The 21,442-nt window shown below is 40.8% G+C and overlaps 1 protein-coding gene across 9 annotated transcripts in view; it reads right to left on the reverse strand.

The window, feature by feature from the left end:
* RAPGEF4 (Rap guanine nucleotide exchange factor 4) overlaps nt 1–21,442 on the reverse strand; it is a 318,142-nt gene that overhangs the window by 258,347 nt on the left and 38,353 nt on the right. For all 9 annotated transcript variants that reach the window (XM_081584651.1, XM_081584649.1, XM_081584653.1 and 6 more), the window contains exon 2: nt 2,436–2,578. In XM_081584651.1, the coding sequence (XP_081440777.1) occupies nt 2,436–2,578 (143 nt within the window). The remainder of the gene's footprint in view (nt 1–2,435; nt 2,579–21,442) is intronic.

Consider the following 21,442-nt stretch of genomic DNA (forward strand, 5'->3'; position numbering starts at 1 on the left):
GCAAATCTATTTATATTGAAAAACAACATGTTTTCTAGAACAGAATGTCTCATTTTAAGCTAACCAATGACTGATTAAGAAAACTAAAATCTGTTAAAAAAATTTTAACTACCATATTGTCATTGTCCATTTGCTAGTTTGTTGTATAAATTCACTGCTTTTAGGCATCAGGAGGTAACCTCTCTTTGGAAATGATTCTCATCAGAAATTTCTGAACTTAGTTTTGCTTTACTTTTGTTATCTCAGAGACAAAACATTTAGCTATTTATTTAGTGAGAATATTAGTTCCCACGTCCTAGTTAAGACCAATAGTTTGGAAAGTCATTCTGAAACACTGGTTCAAAAATCTCATGCAAACCCAACTATCCTTTTAAATATTCTAGCTAAATAACTAGATGGAATGATCTGATATTTTAAAATTCTTTTCACAGAATCCTACCTCAGAAGTCAAGTGGCTCAATGAAAAATCACATGACAACTCAGCGGGACAGTTGAGTTCTGGCAAGGCTAGGGCTCACTGCCTAAGAGGAAGCTTCTGGGAGCCATAATTAATGATGACAAGCTGTTCTAAACTCTCTGACTAAAGCGTGCTGTGGAAAGGCAAGAACAACAATGGTATCCCGCCAGGTGCAATGACAAGCTTAAGATGGGGGATTGATGAGTTTATAGCTGGCCTCGCCAATAACTCTGCTATTCCTAGCCTTTGTAAGTGACTTATTTTAGAATTAGGGCTTTGCCTTTCATGAACTTCTTGGCCCCCAAAGACATTATCACTTGCCAATCAAATTCACATTACACATCATAGAAGACTCATTTTGAAAACGGCTATAAGAAATAGAAGACAGAGTCTTATCTCTAAAAAAATAATGTTCCCACTGAGTAAGAATAAAAAATATTGGTTTGAAAACAATATGTATGGATGATTTTTTAAGCAGAAGTGTGACTGTGCTTTGTATGCACATAGGCAAATATCTTGAAGGAGACACACAAAATGTAAACAGCAATCTCTGGATTTGGGGATTGCAGGTGATATTCATTTTGTCTTCTAAATTTTCTACAATGATGTTGTGACAAACCCTGTTAGTTCCCCACTTGAAATCATGCCCTGAACATGGTTTAAATACAAGTTCCCACCCTCCTCCACAAGGCCAAATACTCAGAGCATATGAGTTTCTTCCCTAGCTTCACTGGGGTAGCCATGATTGGTCTAAATCAATCATGTGGTCCCATAATCTGTGCCAGTGATTGGTTTAATCAGAGGCACATGATGCAATTCTGGCCATTGAAACAATACAGCAAGTCTGCTGCGGGACTTCTGTAAAAGAGATAAGAAGTAGTCCTTCAGCAGGAATGTTTTGTATCAGCAGGCAATGCCTCCAACTGCTGCAGCTAGTTGCCTCAGAACCACTTGGGACAAATTTGAGTACAAAAGCCAACACCTCAAGATGAACAGCAAAAACAAATAAACCAACAAAAATATGAGAGAAACCTGAGACCTTAATAATGTCATTGAGCCACTTAAGCAACCAGCCCTGAAGGCATCCTACCTCAGGACTGCTTATACATGGATAACTGACGTTCCCTCCTTATAGGAGTCAGAATCAAGCCAGTTGGATGGGAGTTTTCTGTTACTGCAGTATAAAGCATCACAACAGATGGTAATAGCATTACTTTTTTTAATGAGAATATACTTGTATGTTTTTTAAAATGCAGCTGTCACCCTAGCATTTTACTCCCCCCATCCCTTAGTCACATCTGGAATAGATGTTATCAGTGAGGTTAATTCAAAACATTACTATTGAAAACCAGCTGTGCTTTAACTTTTAAAATGACTGTTATCATTAGTTGAGACCTTTTTATCTTATTTAACATCCTTTTGCTGTTGCTGTTTAGTCATTAAGTCGTGTCCGACTCTTTATGACCCCATAGACTATAGCACACCAGGCTCCTCTGTCCATGGGATTCTCCAGGCAAGAATACTGGAGAGGGTTGCCATTTCCTTCTCCAGGGGGTCTTCCCAACCCAGGGACTGAACCTGAGACTCCTGTGTCTCCTTCATTGGCAGGTGGATTCTTTACCACTGAGCCACAAAGGGAGCCCATTTAACATCCTATCGGCACCCATATTTCTTGGGTTACAGAAAATAATTATATATTAGAACTTCTAAGGATCTTGCTGAATATATAAATCCTTCCAGCTCCATCTGAAAAGGAGGCTGCCCTGGAAGAACCATTTACATGCTATGGACAAAGGAGTTAAGGAAATGTTGATGTAGAACTGAATAAACAAGGAGAGAGAAATGTCAGCCTCATACCTTTGATTGAGCTCAACTATTTGGCACAAAGATACCCCATTTGCTATCCATCTCCACAGCATAACCACAAATGAGCACACACTTATGCATGAAAACACACCACTGGAGTTGCATTTCTTACATGTTATTCCTTTTTCCAGATTCTCATAATAACCACATAAACAAATCTGATGAAGGAGATTTGGGTGAAATTTCTCAAAAGCTTTAACTTCTTTCAGCCGTGTGAAGATTATATCCACATCTTCATTGGATCGTTCCAATGGTCTATAAAGGGGAGAAAAGGCACAAAGCTGTATCAGAAAGAACTTACTTGAGTCCATATGCATTATTATTCTAAATACAAACAAATTAATGGAAATATATGAATTGCAAGTATTTTACTGCAAATATTTATTCCCCTACAACCATTATAAATATTTCCAGGCCTAGTGTCAGTCATATAGAATGAAATAAGTCAGAAAGAGAAAAACAAATATATATTAACATATATATGTGGGATCTAGAAAAATAGTATAGATGAACCTATTTGGAAGACAGGAATAGAGACACAGACGTAGTGAGCAGACTTGTGGACATGGAAGGGGAGGATGAACTGGGAAACGGGTTGACATATGTACAAGCCATGTATATAAAACAGATAGCTAGTGGGAACCTGCTGTATAGCACAGGAAGCTCAGCTTGGTGCTCTGACCTAGACAGATGAGATGGGTGGCAGGGTTGATTGAAGTCCAAGAGGGAGGACACATATGTATACATATAGCCGATTCACTTTGTCGTACAGCAGAAACTAACACAACATCATAATACCCCAATAAAAAAAAAATATTTCCAGACCTTTGTCTACTACTCACCCTAAACGACTGCAGGTGAAAAGTCACAATGACTGTAGACGGTATGATATAGTGATTTATAATAAAAAATACAAAATTATAAGAAATTATTCACTGTTCCTTGCACAGAGCTAAAACTCTTGCTATTTCTTATATAAGAGTCACAGGGGTATCTTTGGTTATATTTGGCCCTTTGTCCTCAGATCCTGAAATGCTTAAGAGTCATAAAGGTGAAATGGGTGTCAAGCTCCTTTCCATCACAACTGAGTTTATATTAGCCAAGTGACTTTTGGAAAACTCCTAGGTAACCTAAGGATGGGGACTGGTTGCCTGGAGAACTAGTCATGTGATTAAAGGGTTGGAAATTTCAGCAGCACCTTCTGACTGGGGGCGGTGTGACAGGAGATTGAGTTCAGTCACCAATGACCAATCAGTTTCATCAAGCACTCCTAAGTAATGAACCCTCCATAAAAACCCCTCAACAGGGGGGTTGAGGTTGGTGAACACTTGGAAATGTGGGGAGTGGCACCAGAAGAGGGCATGACCTCTCCATGCCCCTTCCCATACTTTGCCTGTGCTTCTCTTCTACCTGGCTGTTCCTGAACTATACCCTTTTATAAGAAATCTAGTAAGTAATTGTTTTCCTGAGTTCTGTGAACAGCTCTATCAAGTCCGTCAACTCAAAGAGGGGCTCATGGGAATCTCCATTTTACAGCTGGTCAGTCAGAAGCACCACTGTAAAAGCAAAGACAAACTGAAAACTGCAGAGGTGGGACTGTCTACAGGTGAGTGTGAGTGAAAGTCGCTCAGTTGTGTCTGACTCTTTGTGACCCCATGGACTATATAGTCCATGGGATTCTCCAGGCAAGAATACTGGAGTGGGTAGCCTATCCCTTCTCCAGGGGATCTTCCCAACCCAGGGATCAAACCCAGGTCTCCTGCACTGCAGGTGAATTCTTTACCAGCTGAGCCATCAAGGAAGCCCTTTATTAACTACCGAGTCACTGTTTTCCTGCTTTTTTTTCTTCTCGTGGTTCTTCAGCTTTACAGGATGAATTTTACTGTCCATTATTAAAAACTTTCTAAATCAGACAGCAAGGTCAGACAGAGGTTAACTCCTTTAAAGTTAAAAAGACACAAACCAAAAACATTTTCAATAAAATAAAATTCTTTTGAGTACTACATAAATTATAATGGTAAATAATGCCTACTGGCAGTACCACAAAAGAACATTTTATTAGAATATGTTTATGATCTTGAAAGGAGTGGTTTTAATACTTATTTTATAACTTTTTATCATATCTGCCTTTCAAATTAATGGCATTCAAATAAATAAGACTTAACTTTGCAATATGAATTATCAAATTCTGAAGACATAAGAGACCTGGGTTTGATCCCTGGGTCAGGAAGATCCCCTGGAGGAGAGCTTGGCAACCTATTCCAGTATTCTTGCCTGGAGAATCCTCATGGACAGAGAAGTCTGGTGGGCTATGGTCCATAGGGCTGCACAGAGTCAGACATGACTGACGCAACTTAGCACATGAAATTTTAAATGACTCTCTGCCAAACACATCCTTTCATGAGTGCACATTCATTTTAATTATCCATTCAGCAAACTGTATTGCTTTCCTACTTATATAAGATATCTTCCCCTGGAATAACAGAGATGAACAAGAAGCCAATCCTACCCACCAGGAGCCCATAATCCAGTGGGGAAGGGAGCTCCAAAACCAGAATTAGAACACTGTATGGTAAGCATGGGAACATGGGTGCCCACAATGTTCTGGGCTGGACCTTCTTTTACAACAAAGAATGCAAACATGGAAACTACCAAAATCAGGTGTATGAGGGATAGCAAAGGTTCTGGATTCCACCTGCTGCCCATACTCACTATGCAATGTGAAAATTTAATATGGTCTTAAATCTTAATGCAGTCAACTTGGGATCATCTAGGGACCAATGAACCAGTTTCTGGATCAGTCAGAGCATAAGATAATAACACACAGGCATCTTCACAGGAAAATGTACAATAACCTTAAAATCAGCAAAACATCTCCTCTTAGATGACTTCTGTTGTTCGACTATATGATAATAGACATTTGCGAATCCTCTGCCTCAAGGAGGGACCCCCTCTTCACCAATCTGCTAAGTAAGCACACCCCCACCTTGGGCTACATCCCACAGAAGCTCAGGGGGACCTTCCAGGACAGGGGGTGCCAACACTCAGCAGCTAGACCTGAGGGAGGGGTGCAGGAAGTAGATGAAGAGGGAAAAGAAAGGAGGAAGGGGAAGGCAAGACTGCTCTCTGCCAAGCTGCCTTCCCAGAGTCGTGAAAAGAAGGTTCATCCAAGAAATGGACAATAATAGGCTGTAATAGGACCGTCATCTTGTGGGAACGTATGGAATGCTTAATAACTGCTTCATTTGTATTTTTTCTAAATTTCCAGATGCCTTCTGAAGATCAAATAAATGTATTTCAGAACACTGGGTATAAAGCTAAATAAATACATTTGCATTAAAATGACTTTGCAGTTTGTTTTGATTCTTTGTGCTTTAACAGTAACTTAGGGTTATAAAGAGCTCATCCCCACTCCTACTGAACTGTTGAGTCTGAGATAATATATGGAGCTTTATAAATTATAAAGGGCTATAGAAGCTATTCTTATTATGAGTACCTTCAGCTTCATTGTCATCGTTGCCACAAAGACCTTTTAATAAAAGAATGAATAAAGTGCTTAAAAACATATACTGAAATTCTCTTGTATTTTTGGAAAGGTTTATAGATAGATGTGCATGGATATTTTTCTCTAATATAACAACAGTAAAATCTCAAACAAATTTACTTGATAACATCAGCCTTTCACTACCGACTTCTTAAAGGGCTTTGAAATATTCATCATCACAGCCTTGTTAGATGAAGCAAGTATTCTGAAATCTATTTTTCCAGCAAAAACATTCTAACAGAGGCCAGGTAAGTACTAGTATACTAAAACCATGTGTTTATAAAGCCAGTGATGACATGGATATATCAAAAGTCTTTGAAACTCAAGATGTTTACCACTTATCATGTTAGCATTTTAATTAAATGATTATTAACCACTTAGAATACTGAAATGTTGACTCTTTACTAATTACAAATTTTCCCAACAACATCAACAAAATTCAGAAAGAAGGTGTTGAAATGCATTCATTTGATCTGCAAACATTTACTGAGTGTACAAGAGATTCCTCAGTGACACAAAGAGCATGGCTCCTGCACTGAGGAAGTTCAGACTGAGTTAGCAGGAGTTGTACACGTACAGCAATTATCAAGGTGATATGTGGTAAGAAGTGCAATTAACATAGGAAAGAAGGAAATATGAATTCAGAAGAACAGATATCACTGGTTAATGCAAATTCTACAAAGATTTCCTGAAGGCACAACTGAAAATTCTTCCTAGAATCAGTTCTTTCCTGTTTCTCTTTTAATTCCTATTGAACCACATTGTTTCATCATTTATTCCTAAAAATGTGGTGCATCTCTAGGGCTCCTCTCTCTAGAGACTCTACTCCCTGTGAATCTCTTACCCACCAGCCCCCTACCACACACACACACACACACACACACACAGATATATACACATATACAGAGATGTACACACACAGATACACATATGTACAAACACATATACACAAGCACACACATACACAATGATAAAGATTCTTTGTTGACCAAACTGGAGCTGGACTCCTGAATCTTTTCCTAGACCCATCTGTGTACTTCTTTGTAAAATGTAGTTTTAGCAAGAACCTTGCTTAAAAAGTCAGTTTAACCAGAGCCCTCCATTCTTGATATCTGACCACCTCCATATCTGATTGGGTTTCACATCCTCCACCATCCCCCAGATGACACCTAATCACCCTTGTCTTCAGTAAAAATCCAGTCAAGTCAGTTTACCCAGAATTTCCCTTACCCTTGATGTTTTCTCTTAGTAATTTTCCATCCACTGACCACCTCCCTAACACATACACATCTTGCTCCTTGACTATAAGTTCTCACTTGTCCATGCTGTGTTCAGAGTTGAGCCCGATCCCTCTCCCCCACTGTAACATCCTATGGCAGTGGTCCTCATACCTACCTCAACAGTCCTAAATAAACTCTGCTTACTACCTTTAACAAGTGTCGGTGAACACCTTTTTCGTTAACAACACACACACACACACACACACACACACAATTGAGCACATCCCTCAACTCAACCAACTGCCAAAATTCTCTCATCTCTTGAGTCTGCCTGTGTTCAGGATGACTGAGAAAAAAACCCCTGATGGCTCCGAAGACCCCCAGGGGCAGCTGCAGCTTTTTATCTCCACAGCTGAGACCGACTATCACAAGGCACACCATGACCTCTGTGACCCTCCCAAAATATGGCCTGCACGTTGGCCACCAGGGAGCAGAACGTGTTAGGTCTGCAAGTTCCTTGTCTAATGCCTCTCTATTTAGAGACCATGCCCCTGGCTTCTCTGTCTCCATAAAAGAGTGAAGAACAAATGGCCCCCCAAGGGTCCCAAATAAGAGAGTTGGGACTGGAGGTCACAGGGGCACTATTCTGGCCCTGAGCAAACAACAGAGGGGCACAATACCTCCACCTTCCTTTACTGGCAACCAGTGTGTCATCAGTCTCACGAGAGAGAGATGCCAGCCCTGGGGCCCAGGGCTGCTTGGACAGTTGAAAAAGCCTGTCGTCAGGCTGAGGGCAGGATCAGTGTTGCTAATACTTAAACAAGGCTAACCCTGCATTTATTAGTGAACAGAGAGAGGGAAACCTTTTGACCAGGTTCAGTGTGCTACAGGTCCTCTCATTATAAACACAAAATCAAAGTACAGCCTGGCCCGATTTTAACAGACCCTTTTCAAAAACCTTCTCTGACTGCATGAGCGTCTGACCTTAGGATGGAACAATCAGGCTGGGCACACACCTCTCCACTATGCACTGCACTCAGGGGATTCCAGATCCCAGCCAAACCGGATGCTTACTGGACTCCAAGCACCACATCAAGTAGAATGTTTCCTAATTTCCCTCAGATGATACACTTGCTCCATTAGCATTAAGTTAAAAATAATTTCTTTTGGCTCCTTAAACTTTTAGAATGGTTTCTGGGATGACTCATAACTGATGCCTCCTTAAAAATGCTTTGTAGATAAGTCTGAAATGATGGCTTTTTTTTTTCTCATGCAATTTGCACCACAGCATGCAGATGCTCTCAAAAATCATTCCACAGTACTTAGTGCTACATTCAACTTTGAGATGACGCTGTTCAAAAAATTGCCACTGCAACAACTAACCACTTGAAGAGACCTAAGACCCTTAGGTTGTAAGGATTAGAACAAAGGAAACGGCAATCTCTTGAGATCTTTCTGATAAGTCTTTTCTTAGTGCTCTTTATTCCTGGGCAACAAGAAGGAGACTCTTGAAGGAGAAACAAAGTGAAAAAAAGGAAGGCTGAGGATGGGGGAGTGGGGGAGGACATTATGTTTAAGCTTTTATGCATTCCAACCTATGAGCAGCAGCAGAGGGAAATGTGTTTTGAGCTGGCCGTTTGAAAATGCGTTCCCCTCTGTGGATCAGCTGGTTGAAACTCTTCTGGCTTTAAAAAGGGTATCGGGTATGCTACCATGATGGTGGATAATCTGGTCCCCACGCCCCACTCCAGCTACCCATTTTCCTTTGGCACTTCTGAAGAGGAAAAGTTAAAATTTTACATAACCTCCTGCTCCTTCTGCCTCTGTAACTCAGCTTGCTCCTTGCAAAGTCTGGATCACATAGGTCACGTAGTCTCAGAAAGTGGGGACTTACAATGCTAGGAACTGGAGCTTATCTCACTCACCCTTGTCCTGCTCTTTGCAACTGCCCAGCCCCTGCAAACCTGCTTAATCATGCCTACCTGTGTAAAAGTCAAGCATCCCCCTCCCCATCTTGACTGCGGTTCCCATGCGCCCAAAACCCCTTAGTTTAAACCAGTCTATTAACAGCCAGTGTTGCCCACTATATCTGTCTATAAAAACTCTGTAACCCCTTTGTTTGGGGCTCAGAGCTTGGAGTGTTGCTTCTCTGGGCCCTCCGGCATAATAAACCTGAGTTCTCCAACCCTCAGAGTGTGGTCCTTGGTTTCTCGAGTACTGGTTTTTGCAACACTCCCTCTTCTAGTCTCCTCCAGACATACAGGAGGCGTCTCTGTTGCCCCTTAAAGGCCTCTGGCCCACCTGAGAGCCTCGCAACAACTATTTCTCCTGCCAGGGATGGGCTTCCCAGGTAGCTCCAGGGGTAAAGAATCCACCTGCCAATGCAGGGGACATAAGAAATGTGGGTTGGATCCCTGGGTCAAGAAGATTCCCTGGAAGAGGAAATGGCAACCCATTCCAGTATTCTTGCCTGGAGAATCCCATGGACAGAGGAGCCGGGTACAGTCCATGGGGTCGCAAAGAGTCAGACATGCTGAGCTACTAACATATTTCCAGCACCCTGAACAGTGTCTGGAACATTATTGAAAGAACAAATACACTTTTGTGCCTTTTGTATTTGTACTTGTAAATGTATTATTATTTATTATTGAAAATGAAGAACATTTCAAAGAAAATTATATTACTTTTTGGTTAAGAAGCATCTTCCCTAGTGGCTTAGTCAGTAAAGAATCTGTCTGCAATGCGGGAGACCAGGGTTCAATCCCTGGGTGGAGAAGATCCCCGGGAGTAGGAAATCGTTACCCATTCCAGTATTCTTGCCTGGAGAATTCCATGGACAGAGGAGCCTGGTGGGTTATAGTTCATGGTGTCATAAAGAGTCAGACACGACCGAGTGACAAACACTTTTACTTCAATTTTGGTTAAGAAACTATCAGTAAAATATTTGTTCTTCTTGATCACACTTAGCAAATTAGAGTAATAATAAATCCTCACACTTCCAATGTTCTCAGAGAAAGAATACAGAAAGAATTATTTCATTTTTTATATTAATAGCAGCTTAATTATTGACCAAGATTTCTTGTGGGATCCATTTATATTTTTTTCATGTGAACCCATGCTAATTTTCATGACTAATTTAGTACATCTAAATATTAAAAAATGTGATATTACTCAGCCTTTCCTGAATGTAAAAACCATATGGAGAATGGAAATAATGTAGTTCTAAAGCTGTAGCCCTGAAACAGAGATCGGTACCGTTTTTTAAGATATACACTTATTTTCTATTCAAGTAGGCACAAACAGAAAATAGTTCTAAAGTGGAGTATATAAAACAGCACCAACAACTACAAGGGAGTTTATCATTCTTGTGCAAAGGTAATTAGGCTGCTTGTGTGGTAACTAATCTGTCCTGCCCCACAATACTTGTAATGGATATAAGGATATTTAAATTGGAGTGGGCAGGCCTGAATTTTACTTTAATTGATAAACAACAGATAGGAGTAGAAAATTAAGTTGATAGGCACACTGAGTGAAGACACATCTCCAGATTAGTGATGGGATTATGGAAGCCTGAGTGTTCAGTTCTTATAAAGAATTCCTGTGAAGAGCTCAAAAACAGACAGAAAAAGGACTTAGTATGTCAAGGTGGGCAACATTCTGACCTAGAACCAAAAATTTTCAACCAGAATTTATTTCATCAATTTATCAACCTGTTACTGAAGAACACACATTAGACAACAGTCAAAGAAAGCCTTATTGGTGGTTTTAGTTCACTAACAAAACCATCTCTATATCTGATGCCACAGATTGATCAGTTGAGCAACATGTAGAATGGCAATTTTTTTTAAATATACGGAATTTTCTATTTATTAAAAAATCTATTGTTTCAATACAAAGAGAAGAGAACATCTACTCCTGCTATGTTGGAGTAACTGGTGCCACAGTAAACAATTTAAAAGTTGAACAAAATGCAGGAAGCAACTGTTCTCAGACATTAGATAACAGGTAATGGCAGGACTATGATCCAAGGAAGGATGGAAACACAAGAGGTGATCCACACAATAACCTTGACGCTTTGCCTGGAAATACTTTCTGGAACACAGACATGGAGGGAGACTCCAAGTAGAGCACAGCGGTTACTGGCATTCAGGGATGCTGAAGTAGCTGAAATCTGCAGTGAAGTGACCCGAAAGAGGGAAGGTGGTCATGAAAAGGGCTCCAAAATTTAGCAGAAAGGTCTTCTTGACTCATTAGCTGCCAATGTGCAGTCCAATACTCATGCAGAAGCCCAGCAGGCAACAGCTTCTGGGGAGTAAAAGCTGAACAGAGATTCTGGAGGTCACACAGTGCTGAGAGATATAGCAGCCCTGACCAGCCAGAGTAGTCAGACCTCACCGATCACCCTGGACATTCAACTGAGACTCAAAAACACCATTCTAGCCCGAAACCTAGAATTACCCTAACAAGGCTGAAAAATAAGCCTCAGTAGAAACTTACTGATCAGTAAATAAGTTACCTGCCTATGGAAACAGAAGGTAACATGACTTAAAGAAAGTAACAAACTCAAGACTCTTTAATATGAGAGGATCATACTGTCTAGCATACAATCAGAAATTATCACATATATGAGGATACAGGGAAATGTGACTCATAATGGGGGAAAAAGTCAATAGAAACAGACCCAGAGATGATAGGGATGGCAAATATACCAAACAAGGACTTTAAAACAGCTATTATAAGTATGTTTAAGGACTTACAAGAAAAGATTAGCATAATGAGTGAAGAGATGAAGAATATCAGTAGATAAACAGACACTATCTAAAAAGAAGCAGATGAAGATTCTAAAACTGAAAAATACAAAATATGAAAAGGAGAAATATTCATTGGATGGGCTTAAGAGGAGATTGGGCCCTGTGGGAAAACAAATCAGTGAACCTTAAGGCAAAGAGTAGAAAGTAACCAAAACTGAAACATGGCGAGAAAAAAGGGTAAAAATTGAACAGAGACTTGATGACATGGAGGATAATAACAAAAGCTTAATATATATCTCTGAATACTCTTTGGAAGGACTGCTGTTGAAGCTGAAGCTCCAGCATTTTGGTCACCTGATGCGAACAGCTGACTCATTGGAAAAGTCCCTGATGCTGGGAAAGATTGAGGGCAGAAGGAGAAGAGGGTGTCAGAGGATGAGACGGCTGGATGGCATTACTGATGCAGTGGACATGGACTTGGGCAAACTATGGGAGATGGTGAGGGGCAGGGAGGCCTGGCATACTGCAGCCCAGGGGGTCGCAAAGAGTCAGACACAGCTGGGTGACTGAACAACAACTGAAGCATCAGAAGAAAAAGAGAGAGAAGATAGGAAAGAAAAAATATATTTTTGAAGAAAGAATAGCTGAAATTTTTCCAATTAAAGTGGCAGTGTATACCTCCAGAGAGCCTAAACTGTTATGAAACAAAATTTCTACTTTATGAGTATAGTGTAGTAAAGATGGCCACAAAAGCTTTGTCATGATCTCCATCAGGAAGTGGGACCAGGCTTCCCTGGTGGCTCAGCAGTAAAGAATCTGCCTGCCAATGCAGGATACACAGGTTCCTGGTCCGGAAAGATCCCATGCACCATGGGACAACAAATCCTATGTACCGCAAGTACTAAAGCATGAATGCAACAAGAGAAGCTGCCACAATGAGAAGCCTGTGCACTGTAGCTAGGGAGTAGCCCCCACTCCACAACCAGAGAAAAGCCCATGCAGCAATGAAGACCCAGCACAGTCAAATAAATAAATAAAATTATTTTTCAAAAAAAAGCAGTGGGACTTATTTCCCCTCCTAATGAATCCAGGCTAACCCTGTGACCAACAGAATGTGGTAGAAACGATACTATGTCACTTATATTATCAAGTTGTACTACCTTGAGCAAGCTTAACCTCTCTGGGCCTTGGCTTCTTCATAACCAAAAGGGAGCTGTAGGCCTAAATTATCTCGGAGATTCTGTCCATCTTTAGAAAGGCCTATGTTCTAAGAAGAGTAATATACTGAGACAATAAATAAATAAATTGTTGTCGTTTAGTCACTAAGTCATGTCTGACTTTTGCAACCCCACAAACTGTAGCCCGCCAGGGTCTTCTGTCCATGGGATTTCCAAGACAAAAATACTGGAGTGGGTTACCATTTCCTCCTCCAAGGGATCTTCCTGACCCAGGGATCAAACCCAAGCCTCCTGCATTGCAGGCAGATTCTTTACCACTGAGCCACCAGGAAAGCCCAAATAATAAATACATAAAAATAAATCAGGGTAAAATGAAAAGTGTTGCCCTATAATTACTTTGTGGCTCAGACTCTAAATATCTTAACCAAAATGAGACTGGGCCTTCCAGATCTATGGCCAAGGCACAATGCACTCAGGAGTTTGGTTGGAATAATGTCCTCTGTATGATTTAGGTGGCCATGGCCTACAAAAGGGTAGAGAGTACCATCCGCTAAAGTTATTAGTAAACCAAAGATTCCATAAGGCATGGTAGGATGTAGTTCTTAGAGATGGAGTCAAACACTCCTTTCACAGTACCCAGGCTTTAATAGTGAGTAGACTATTTAATAAATCTAGAGTTGGATAGTAGAGAAAATACTGAATAAAATTTCACAATAAATTTTTGTTAGACTAAAGCCTTTTGTCATACTCACTAAGTCTAAGACAGCATATTTCCATAGTTTCAACACAACAAATGCCAGGGAAAACAGATGCCTTGAATTTCATTCTTTTGGGAAACAGCTTTGGGTGCCCCTTCAGAGTGTAAAATGGCCAGAGCAGTCCACACGAACACACATTTCCAGCACGCCTCACTGCAGAGAATGGAACGCCCCAGGCAGCAACATAATTCGTGCCAAGGACATATGGCAGGTATTATGATTAGTTAGGGATGAAGATTCAATTTGACAGGTTTTCTTTTTGTTGTTAGTCATTTCAGTTTTCAAAGTGATCAGAATTAATAGTCCAGGCCAGGTAAGCTGGTATCTAGAACGCTGATTTAATAAAAAAGAAAGCCAGCCTTGCATATAATTTCAGGCAAGATTTGAATTATTGCATCCAGCAGTTATGACTACTCAGGCAATAAGATGCCTGGAGACTGAATTCCCAAAGAACCAGTAGCTGGACAAGGCCAATATCTGAAAGGGGTCTTGTCACAGTTGTGTGTGGTCCATTTAATAACAGGATATTGTGACTCCCCATCTATGCCAAAGACAGATCTAGCTGGAGAGATCATAACAGATTTCCTAAATGCCAGAAGCTGGTCTACCTCATCTAGTCCTCCTCGGAGGGTAGGGAGCCAGTCCTCAGAGCCAACAAGAATCAGACGCTAACACCACCCCAGCCCCAAGTCTCCATGCAAGCAAAACACGAAGTACCTTGGTTCTATAGCTTTTTTTCACCCAAGCAGACATAAAAGGCATGAGAATTCTGAATTTCAGACTCTAATCTCTCATCCAACAAATCTATTGCATGTTAACCAAGTGCAAAGTACAGTGAAAAGTTTTCTGAGAATTACAGGAAGAATAAGACTTTGATTCTGCCCTAAAACCACTTCTGATCTCCAAGAGGATCTAAAATCTCTATCTAAATGATGAAAATGCAAGGATGAAAGCAGTCATATGGGTCCATATAAAGGTCCACAGAGGTATATACAGCGAATCCTAGGAGTTCAGAACTAGATGAGACAAGAATGAGTGCATAAGGCTTCACAGAGAACTTTTTCCTTTCGACTTTCAGCTTCCCACAGCATTTAAGCTGAAATTTGAGCTGGGTCATGGAGAGTGGACAGAAATTGTATAAGCACAAACACAGGGTAGAAGGTTTCCAAGCAACAAGATGATTAGGTGAAAGTGAAAGTGTTAGTCATTCAGTCGTGTCTGACTCTTTGCCACCCCACGGACTGTAGCCCTCCAGGCTCCTCTGTCCATGGGATTCTTCAGGCAAGAATACTGGAGTGGGTTGCCATTCCCTTCTCCAGGGGATCTTTCCAACCCAGGGACTGAACTTGGGTCTCCGCATTAGGCAGATTCTCCCACATTAGGCAGATTCTCCGGCATTGTAGGCAGATTCTATCTAACAGATTCTAACAAGATGATAAAGCATGAGCAAAGGCATGGAGGTAAGAAATTATAGGCCAAGAGTATCCAGTAGATTCAATGGTTTGAAGTTCCAGTGGCTTCTCAAAGAGGAAAACTAAGAAATAGGACAGATCCCTACTAAGGGCAGGGCTGGAATGCCAGCCAGTGAGCGTACAGACTTTATTCTGCTAACCAGGGGGGATCAGCAGAGATTTTAAGGAGACTGAAGAAATCAGAGCTATCATTTTGAAAAATCAGTCTGCAAGCAGGGAATGAACTGGAGGAAAAAGGGATAAAAGTTAAGGGGACTAATTAAACAGAGCTTTAGGGCTCCATTTGTCACGTTCATTCAGGCGTAACAACAGCCATAACTCTCTTCTCCTTCTCTCTGTAATGCCCACTTAGAAGTAAGGTGACACTAAGTCCAGGTTTTCCTGAGACAGTCACAGTTATACCTACAGGCCCAGTGAAACTATTAATAATGTCCCCATTCACTCTCACAAATATCCTAGTTTGGGCAATTTATTATACACACCCCTTTGCTGGGAAAGATTGAGGGCAGGAGGAGAAGGGGATGACAGAGGATGAGATGGTTAGATGGCATCACCGACTCGATGGACATAGGTTTGGGTAGACTCTGGGAGTTGGTGATGGACAGGGAGGCCTGGCATGCTGCGGTTCATGGGGTCACAAAGAGTCGGACACGACTGAGTGACTGAACTGAACTTTCTTGGATCGCCTTCCTCATTCTACCTCTCAGCAGGTGCTCTCCTAGATATCAGGAAGGCAAAGCCAATTCCTACACTCACTGATCAGCAATTATGTGATGTCTGTCTCCCTCCCATGGACAGAGGAGCCTAACAGGCCATAGTCCATGGAGTGTCTAAAGATTTGGACATGACTTAGTGACAAAACACACACAGTTGGCTTTTAAAGCTGTTCTGACACTGAACCCTCATTCTTCTGGGTTTAGAGCTTCTGCAGTCTTGTGCCCCAGGTCTTAGACGGCAGAGGCCAGAGCAGGAGGTAGCTCTGACTGAAAAGACGCTGGTGTTGAAGAGTGGATGTGGGATGGCAGAGGAGGTACAGGAGATGACATGGGGATCCTCAAGGCTGGGGCAGGGAGACATGGAGAATAAGGGCCCTTCCAGCTGTTGATGAGTAAGGTTCCAGAATGTCTTTTCTCATCTGCAAGCATCAGTGGGTGTGCGAAGATGATGAAAGGGTACACTGAATAAGGAAAACTAAAAATGTAGCTCAACCACATGAAAGTCATCCTAATTATAGTCATTTATTTGAACATCACATGAACTGTTTGTCCATAATTACAATGCTGTCCAGGAGCAAATATGTAAATCATGAAAGGTGTCAGATCATTTTTATTGTAGTTTTATTTAATTAAAATAGTAAGTTCTCTACAGTATGTGTTTATAATGTAATTATGGTTTGTTATTCATGTGGCATGATCACTTGCTTACAATATTAATTCCTTCTAATACTAATATGCCATTGTATGCAGTAAAAGATCTGGATTTTCCAGATACCTGTGAACTTTTATAGAAAAGTTCAAAAGCCATCTCAGAGTGCTCTCCCCGGTCCTCTGTATGTCTGAATCATCACAGCTAAGAGGACAGAAACCCAGAAAAGGAAGGCTCCAAACCATACATCTGCCCTGTTTGTTGTAAGGGCCTCTGCATACCAAACCTTCTATCCAAATATAAGGTGGTCTATCCACAGGACAAGCCACCCAAGTGCCAAGAATGGGGTATGGCCTTTGTCCAGCTGACAAGGACACCGACAGACACACTATGGTGGGTGCCCCTTCTCCAGTGTTGAATGTGAAGGAACCTTCACTGGGCTGGAAGCCCTGCAAGGCTATCAGCAGGTTCGTACTGGAGAGAAACCACACTTCTGTGCTTCCTGTGGTCTTGCTTTCACTGAGCCATGCGCTCTGACAAGCCATGATGGACTCATAAAGCAGAGAAATCCTAGTGGCTGGGACGGTTCTGTTTATTATCACCTTTCAGTTCTGTCTCCATTAAGATCTATCGCAGGCTTTCTAATAGAGTCATTAACTTGTTAAGATTTTTTTGTGTGTTTCCAAGATCCTGCATCCTCATGGATCTTAAATAAATTTATTTAATATAGCTTAATAAATTTAATTTAATATAGCTTAAAATAAATCTAAGAATATGGTTCCCTCCCCTTAGAAATGCTATGATCATTTCTAAGCAGGAATAAAAGAGGTATGTACAAGTAGGATAACACTGTTATTAATAAGTGAGAATTAGATGAATTTTCCAGTTGGCAGACTCATCATCAAGAAATCTTCAGTTCTTTTCATAATTTGGTGCTCTGCTTCGTCTTTTAGGACTAGTCTTTATCAGAGTTTTACATGGTTGTCCCCCTTGTGCAAATCTGCAAGCAGTTCAGGATGCAAATGTAGCCTCTTTCCTAGAGTACATTAGTAATTTGGTTTATCCTTGTCATTTTAATTCTTCTATTTTTTTCAAAAGAAATATTTGTTTTTCTTAAAAGTTGTGACAATACTTAAATGAACTTACACCTTTTTAAGACTATATATACTGTATTATATATTAAAAGAATAATTGCTACCTGTATAAGAGAGAAGATGGCTAATTATTGAAACTATGTACAAGCCCCTGTGTCCTAGTCCTTTGAAGTAAAAGGCTGACTCAGAGTTAATGACTAGGAAACATGAAAATGCAGAAATAAAGAACAGCTGTTGGGCAGGGAAATTGGTAACAGTTTAGACTAAAAATCCACCACATAACAGAAACACCAAACTCCCAGTTCCCTGAAAGATACGGATAAAGGCCTGACACACATTTCTGAGTTGTTTCTACAGGAAGCAGACCCCCACCAGATAAAAACTGCTGACCACAAGAACAGAGATCCTAGACTGGCTGAAAGCAGAAGGTTGATGATGCTTTAAATTTCACCTTCATGCCAACCAATCCAAGAACTGTGCATAAGCTGATCACACACTCTGTGGCCCCCTCCCTCACACTGCCATTAAAACACCTCCCCCGAAAGCCATCCCAATTCAGGTCTTTTGAGCATGAGCTATTTGTTCTTGCTTGATACCCTGCAATGAATGCTGAATTTTCCTTCACCACAACCCAGTGTCAGCAGGATGGCTTTGCTGTAAATGGGTGAGTGGATCCAGGTTTGGCTGGGTAACATCATCATATCAGTAATAAGTTCACTTCTGCATTTGAAAAAAACCCGATGTAAATGTGCAAAAAGTGGCATCACATTTCTGGGAGGGCCAAGATTACTAAATGAAAGGAAGATCAATCCAGCCATTCCAGTGGAAGCCAACCTAATGAGTTTAAGCCAAGAAAGAGATGAAGGAGTGGTTGTTGACATTTCCTAGGAAACCTGGTTGTTGAGCAGATTCAGAAAGCAGTTCCTTGCAATTCACTACTAGCAATACTGGGTTTAGAACTCAACCAATACAAGTGAATAAAGAACACAAAATAAGAAAATAAACGACTCTTCCCCCACACCCTGGGCAACTTTAGCAGAGGGCCCACAAATGACTAGCACAGTGCCTAACACATCATAGGTGCTTGATTATCCACTTATTCATTCAACAAACATGCTAAATAGTTAATGAATTATTGATTCATTAAATTCACTTTGTAATGAATTTTAAAATAAACTCTTACTCTATTTTAAATGTTTATTTTCATTCTCTGAACTCAAAAAGTCTCTTTGCATTACTGTCCAACTTTCACATTACTTTCTGTGTTTTGGGAAATAACAGTAAAATAGCAATTGGCATTTAGTGTTCTTATTAGGGTCCAATCAATATTGTTGTTGTTGTTCAGTCACTAAGTCATGTCCAACTCTTTGCGACCTCATGGACTGTAGCACACCAGAATCCTCTGTTCTCCACTATCTCTGCAAGTTTGCTCAAAATCATTTCCATTGAGTTGGAGACAATATCTAATCATCTCATCTCTGCTGCCCGCTTCTCCTTTTGCCTTCAATCTTTCCCAGCATCAGGGTCTCTTCTAATGAGTTGGCTCTTCGCATCAGGTGGCCAAAGTATCACAGCTTCAGCTTCAGCAACAGTTCTTCCAATGAATATTCAGGGTTGACTTCCTTTAGGATTGACTGGTTTGATCTCCTTGCAGTCCAAAGGACTTTCAAGAGTCTTCTCTAGCACCACAATTGGAAAGCATCAATTCTTTGGTGCTCAGCATTCTTTATGGACCAAAGCTCACATCCACAGTACATGACTATTGGAAAAATCATAACATTGACTATACGGACTTCTCTCAGCAAAGTTATGTATGCTTTTTAATAGGTTGTCTAGGTTTGTCATAGCTTTCCTTCCAAGCAGCAAGAGGCTTTTAATTTCATAGCTGCAGTCCCATCCACAGTGATTTTGGAGCCTAAGAAAATAAAATCATCATTGCTTCCACTTTTCTCCTTCTATCTGGGACCAGATGCTATGATCTTAGTTTTTTATTTAATGTTGAGCTCTAAGCCAGCTTTTTCACTCTCCTCTCTCACATTCATCAAGAGGCTGTTTAGTTCCTCTTTGCTTTCTGCCATTAGAGTATTATCATCTGCATATCTGAGATTGTTGATATTTCTCCTGACTATCTTGATTCCAGCTTCTGATTCATCCAGCCTGGCATTTTGCATGGCGTAGTCTGCATAGAAGTTAAATAAGTAGGGTGACAACATATAACCTTGACATACTCCTTTCCCAATTTGGAACCAGTCAGTTGTTTCATGTCTAGTTGTAAATGTTGCTTCTTGACCTGCATACAGGTTTTCCAAAAGACAGGTAAGGTGGTCTGGTATTCCCATCTCTTTAAGGATTTACCACAGTTTGTTGTGATCCACACAGTCAAAAGCTTTAGTGCAGTCAATGAAGCAGAAGTATTAATAGATGTTTTTCTGGAACTCCCTTGTTTTCTCCATGAAGCAACGAAGGTTAGCAATTTGATCTCTGGTTCCTCCATCTCTTCAAAACCCAGCTTGTACCTCTGAATTTTGGTTCACCATACTGCTGAAGCCTAGCTTGAAGGATTTTGAGCATAACCTTACAGGGATGTGAAATGAGCACATTGTACAGTTTGAACATTATTTGGCATTGCCCTTCTTTGAGACTGAAATGAAAACTGACATTTTTCAGTCCTGTGGCCACTGCTGAGATGTCCAAATTTGCTGGCATATTGAGTGCAGCACTTTAACAGCGTCATCTTTTAGGATTTTAAATAGTTCAGCTGGAATTTTGTCATCTCCACTAGCTTTGTTCATAGTAATTCTTTCTAAGGCCCACTTGACTTCCCACTCCAGGATGTCTCGTTCTAGGTGAGTGACCACACCATCATGGTTATCTGATTAAGACCTTTTTTGTATAGCTTTGTGTATTCCTGTCACTTCTTCTTAATCTCTTTTGCTTCTGTTGTGTCCTTACCATTTCTGTCCTTTACTGTGCTCATCCTTGCATGGAATGTTCCCTTGATATCTCCAATTTTCTTGAAGAGTTCTCTAGTCTTTGCCATTATATTGTTTTCCTCTACTTCTCTGCACTGTTCATTTAAGAAGACCTTCTTATCTCTCTTTGCTATTCTCTGGAACTCTACATTCAGCTGGGTATAGCCTTCCCTTTCTCCCTTGCCTTTCACTTCTCTTCTTTTCTCAGTTATTTGTAAAGCCTCCTCAGACAATCACTTTGCTTTCTTGCATTTCTTTTTCTTTGAATGGTTTTGGTCACTGCCTCCTATACAATGTTACAAATCTCCGTCTGTAGTTCTTCAGGCACTCTGTCTACCAGATCTAATCCCTTTTATCTGTTTGTCATTTCCACTGTATAACCATAAGGGATTTGATTAAGGTCATACCTGAACAGCCTAGTGGTTTTCCCTCCTTTCTTCAATTTAAGCCTGAATTTTGCCATAAGGAACTGATGGTCTGAGCCACAGTTAGCTCCAGGTCTTGTTTTTACTGACTGTGGGCTTCCCAGGTCATGCTAGTGGTATAGAATCCACCTGCCAAAGCAGTAGACTAAAAAAGACACAGGGTTGATCTCCACGTTGGGAAGATACCCCTGGAGGAGGAAAAGGCACTCTACTGCAGTATTCTTGCTAGGAGAATATCTTGGACACAGGAGACTGCCAGGCTACAGTCCATGGGGTCACAAAGAGTTGAACACGACTGAGCATACAGCACCCACACAGAGCTGCTCCATCTGTGGCTGCA

This window comes from Giraffa tippelskirchi, chromosome 3 (assembly GCF_054371585.1).
Source record: "Giraffa tippelskirchi isolate mGirTip1 chromosome 3, T2T-mGirTip1v1.2.pri, whole genome shotgun sequence".
In the NCBI taxonomy this organism is placed as follows: Eukaryota; Metazoa; Chordata; class Mammalia; order Artiodactyla; family Giraffidae; genus Giraffa; species Giraffa tippelskirchi.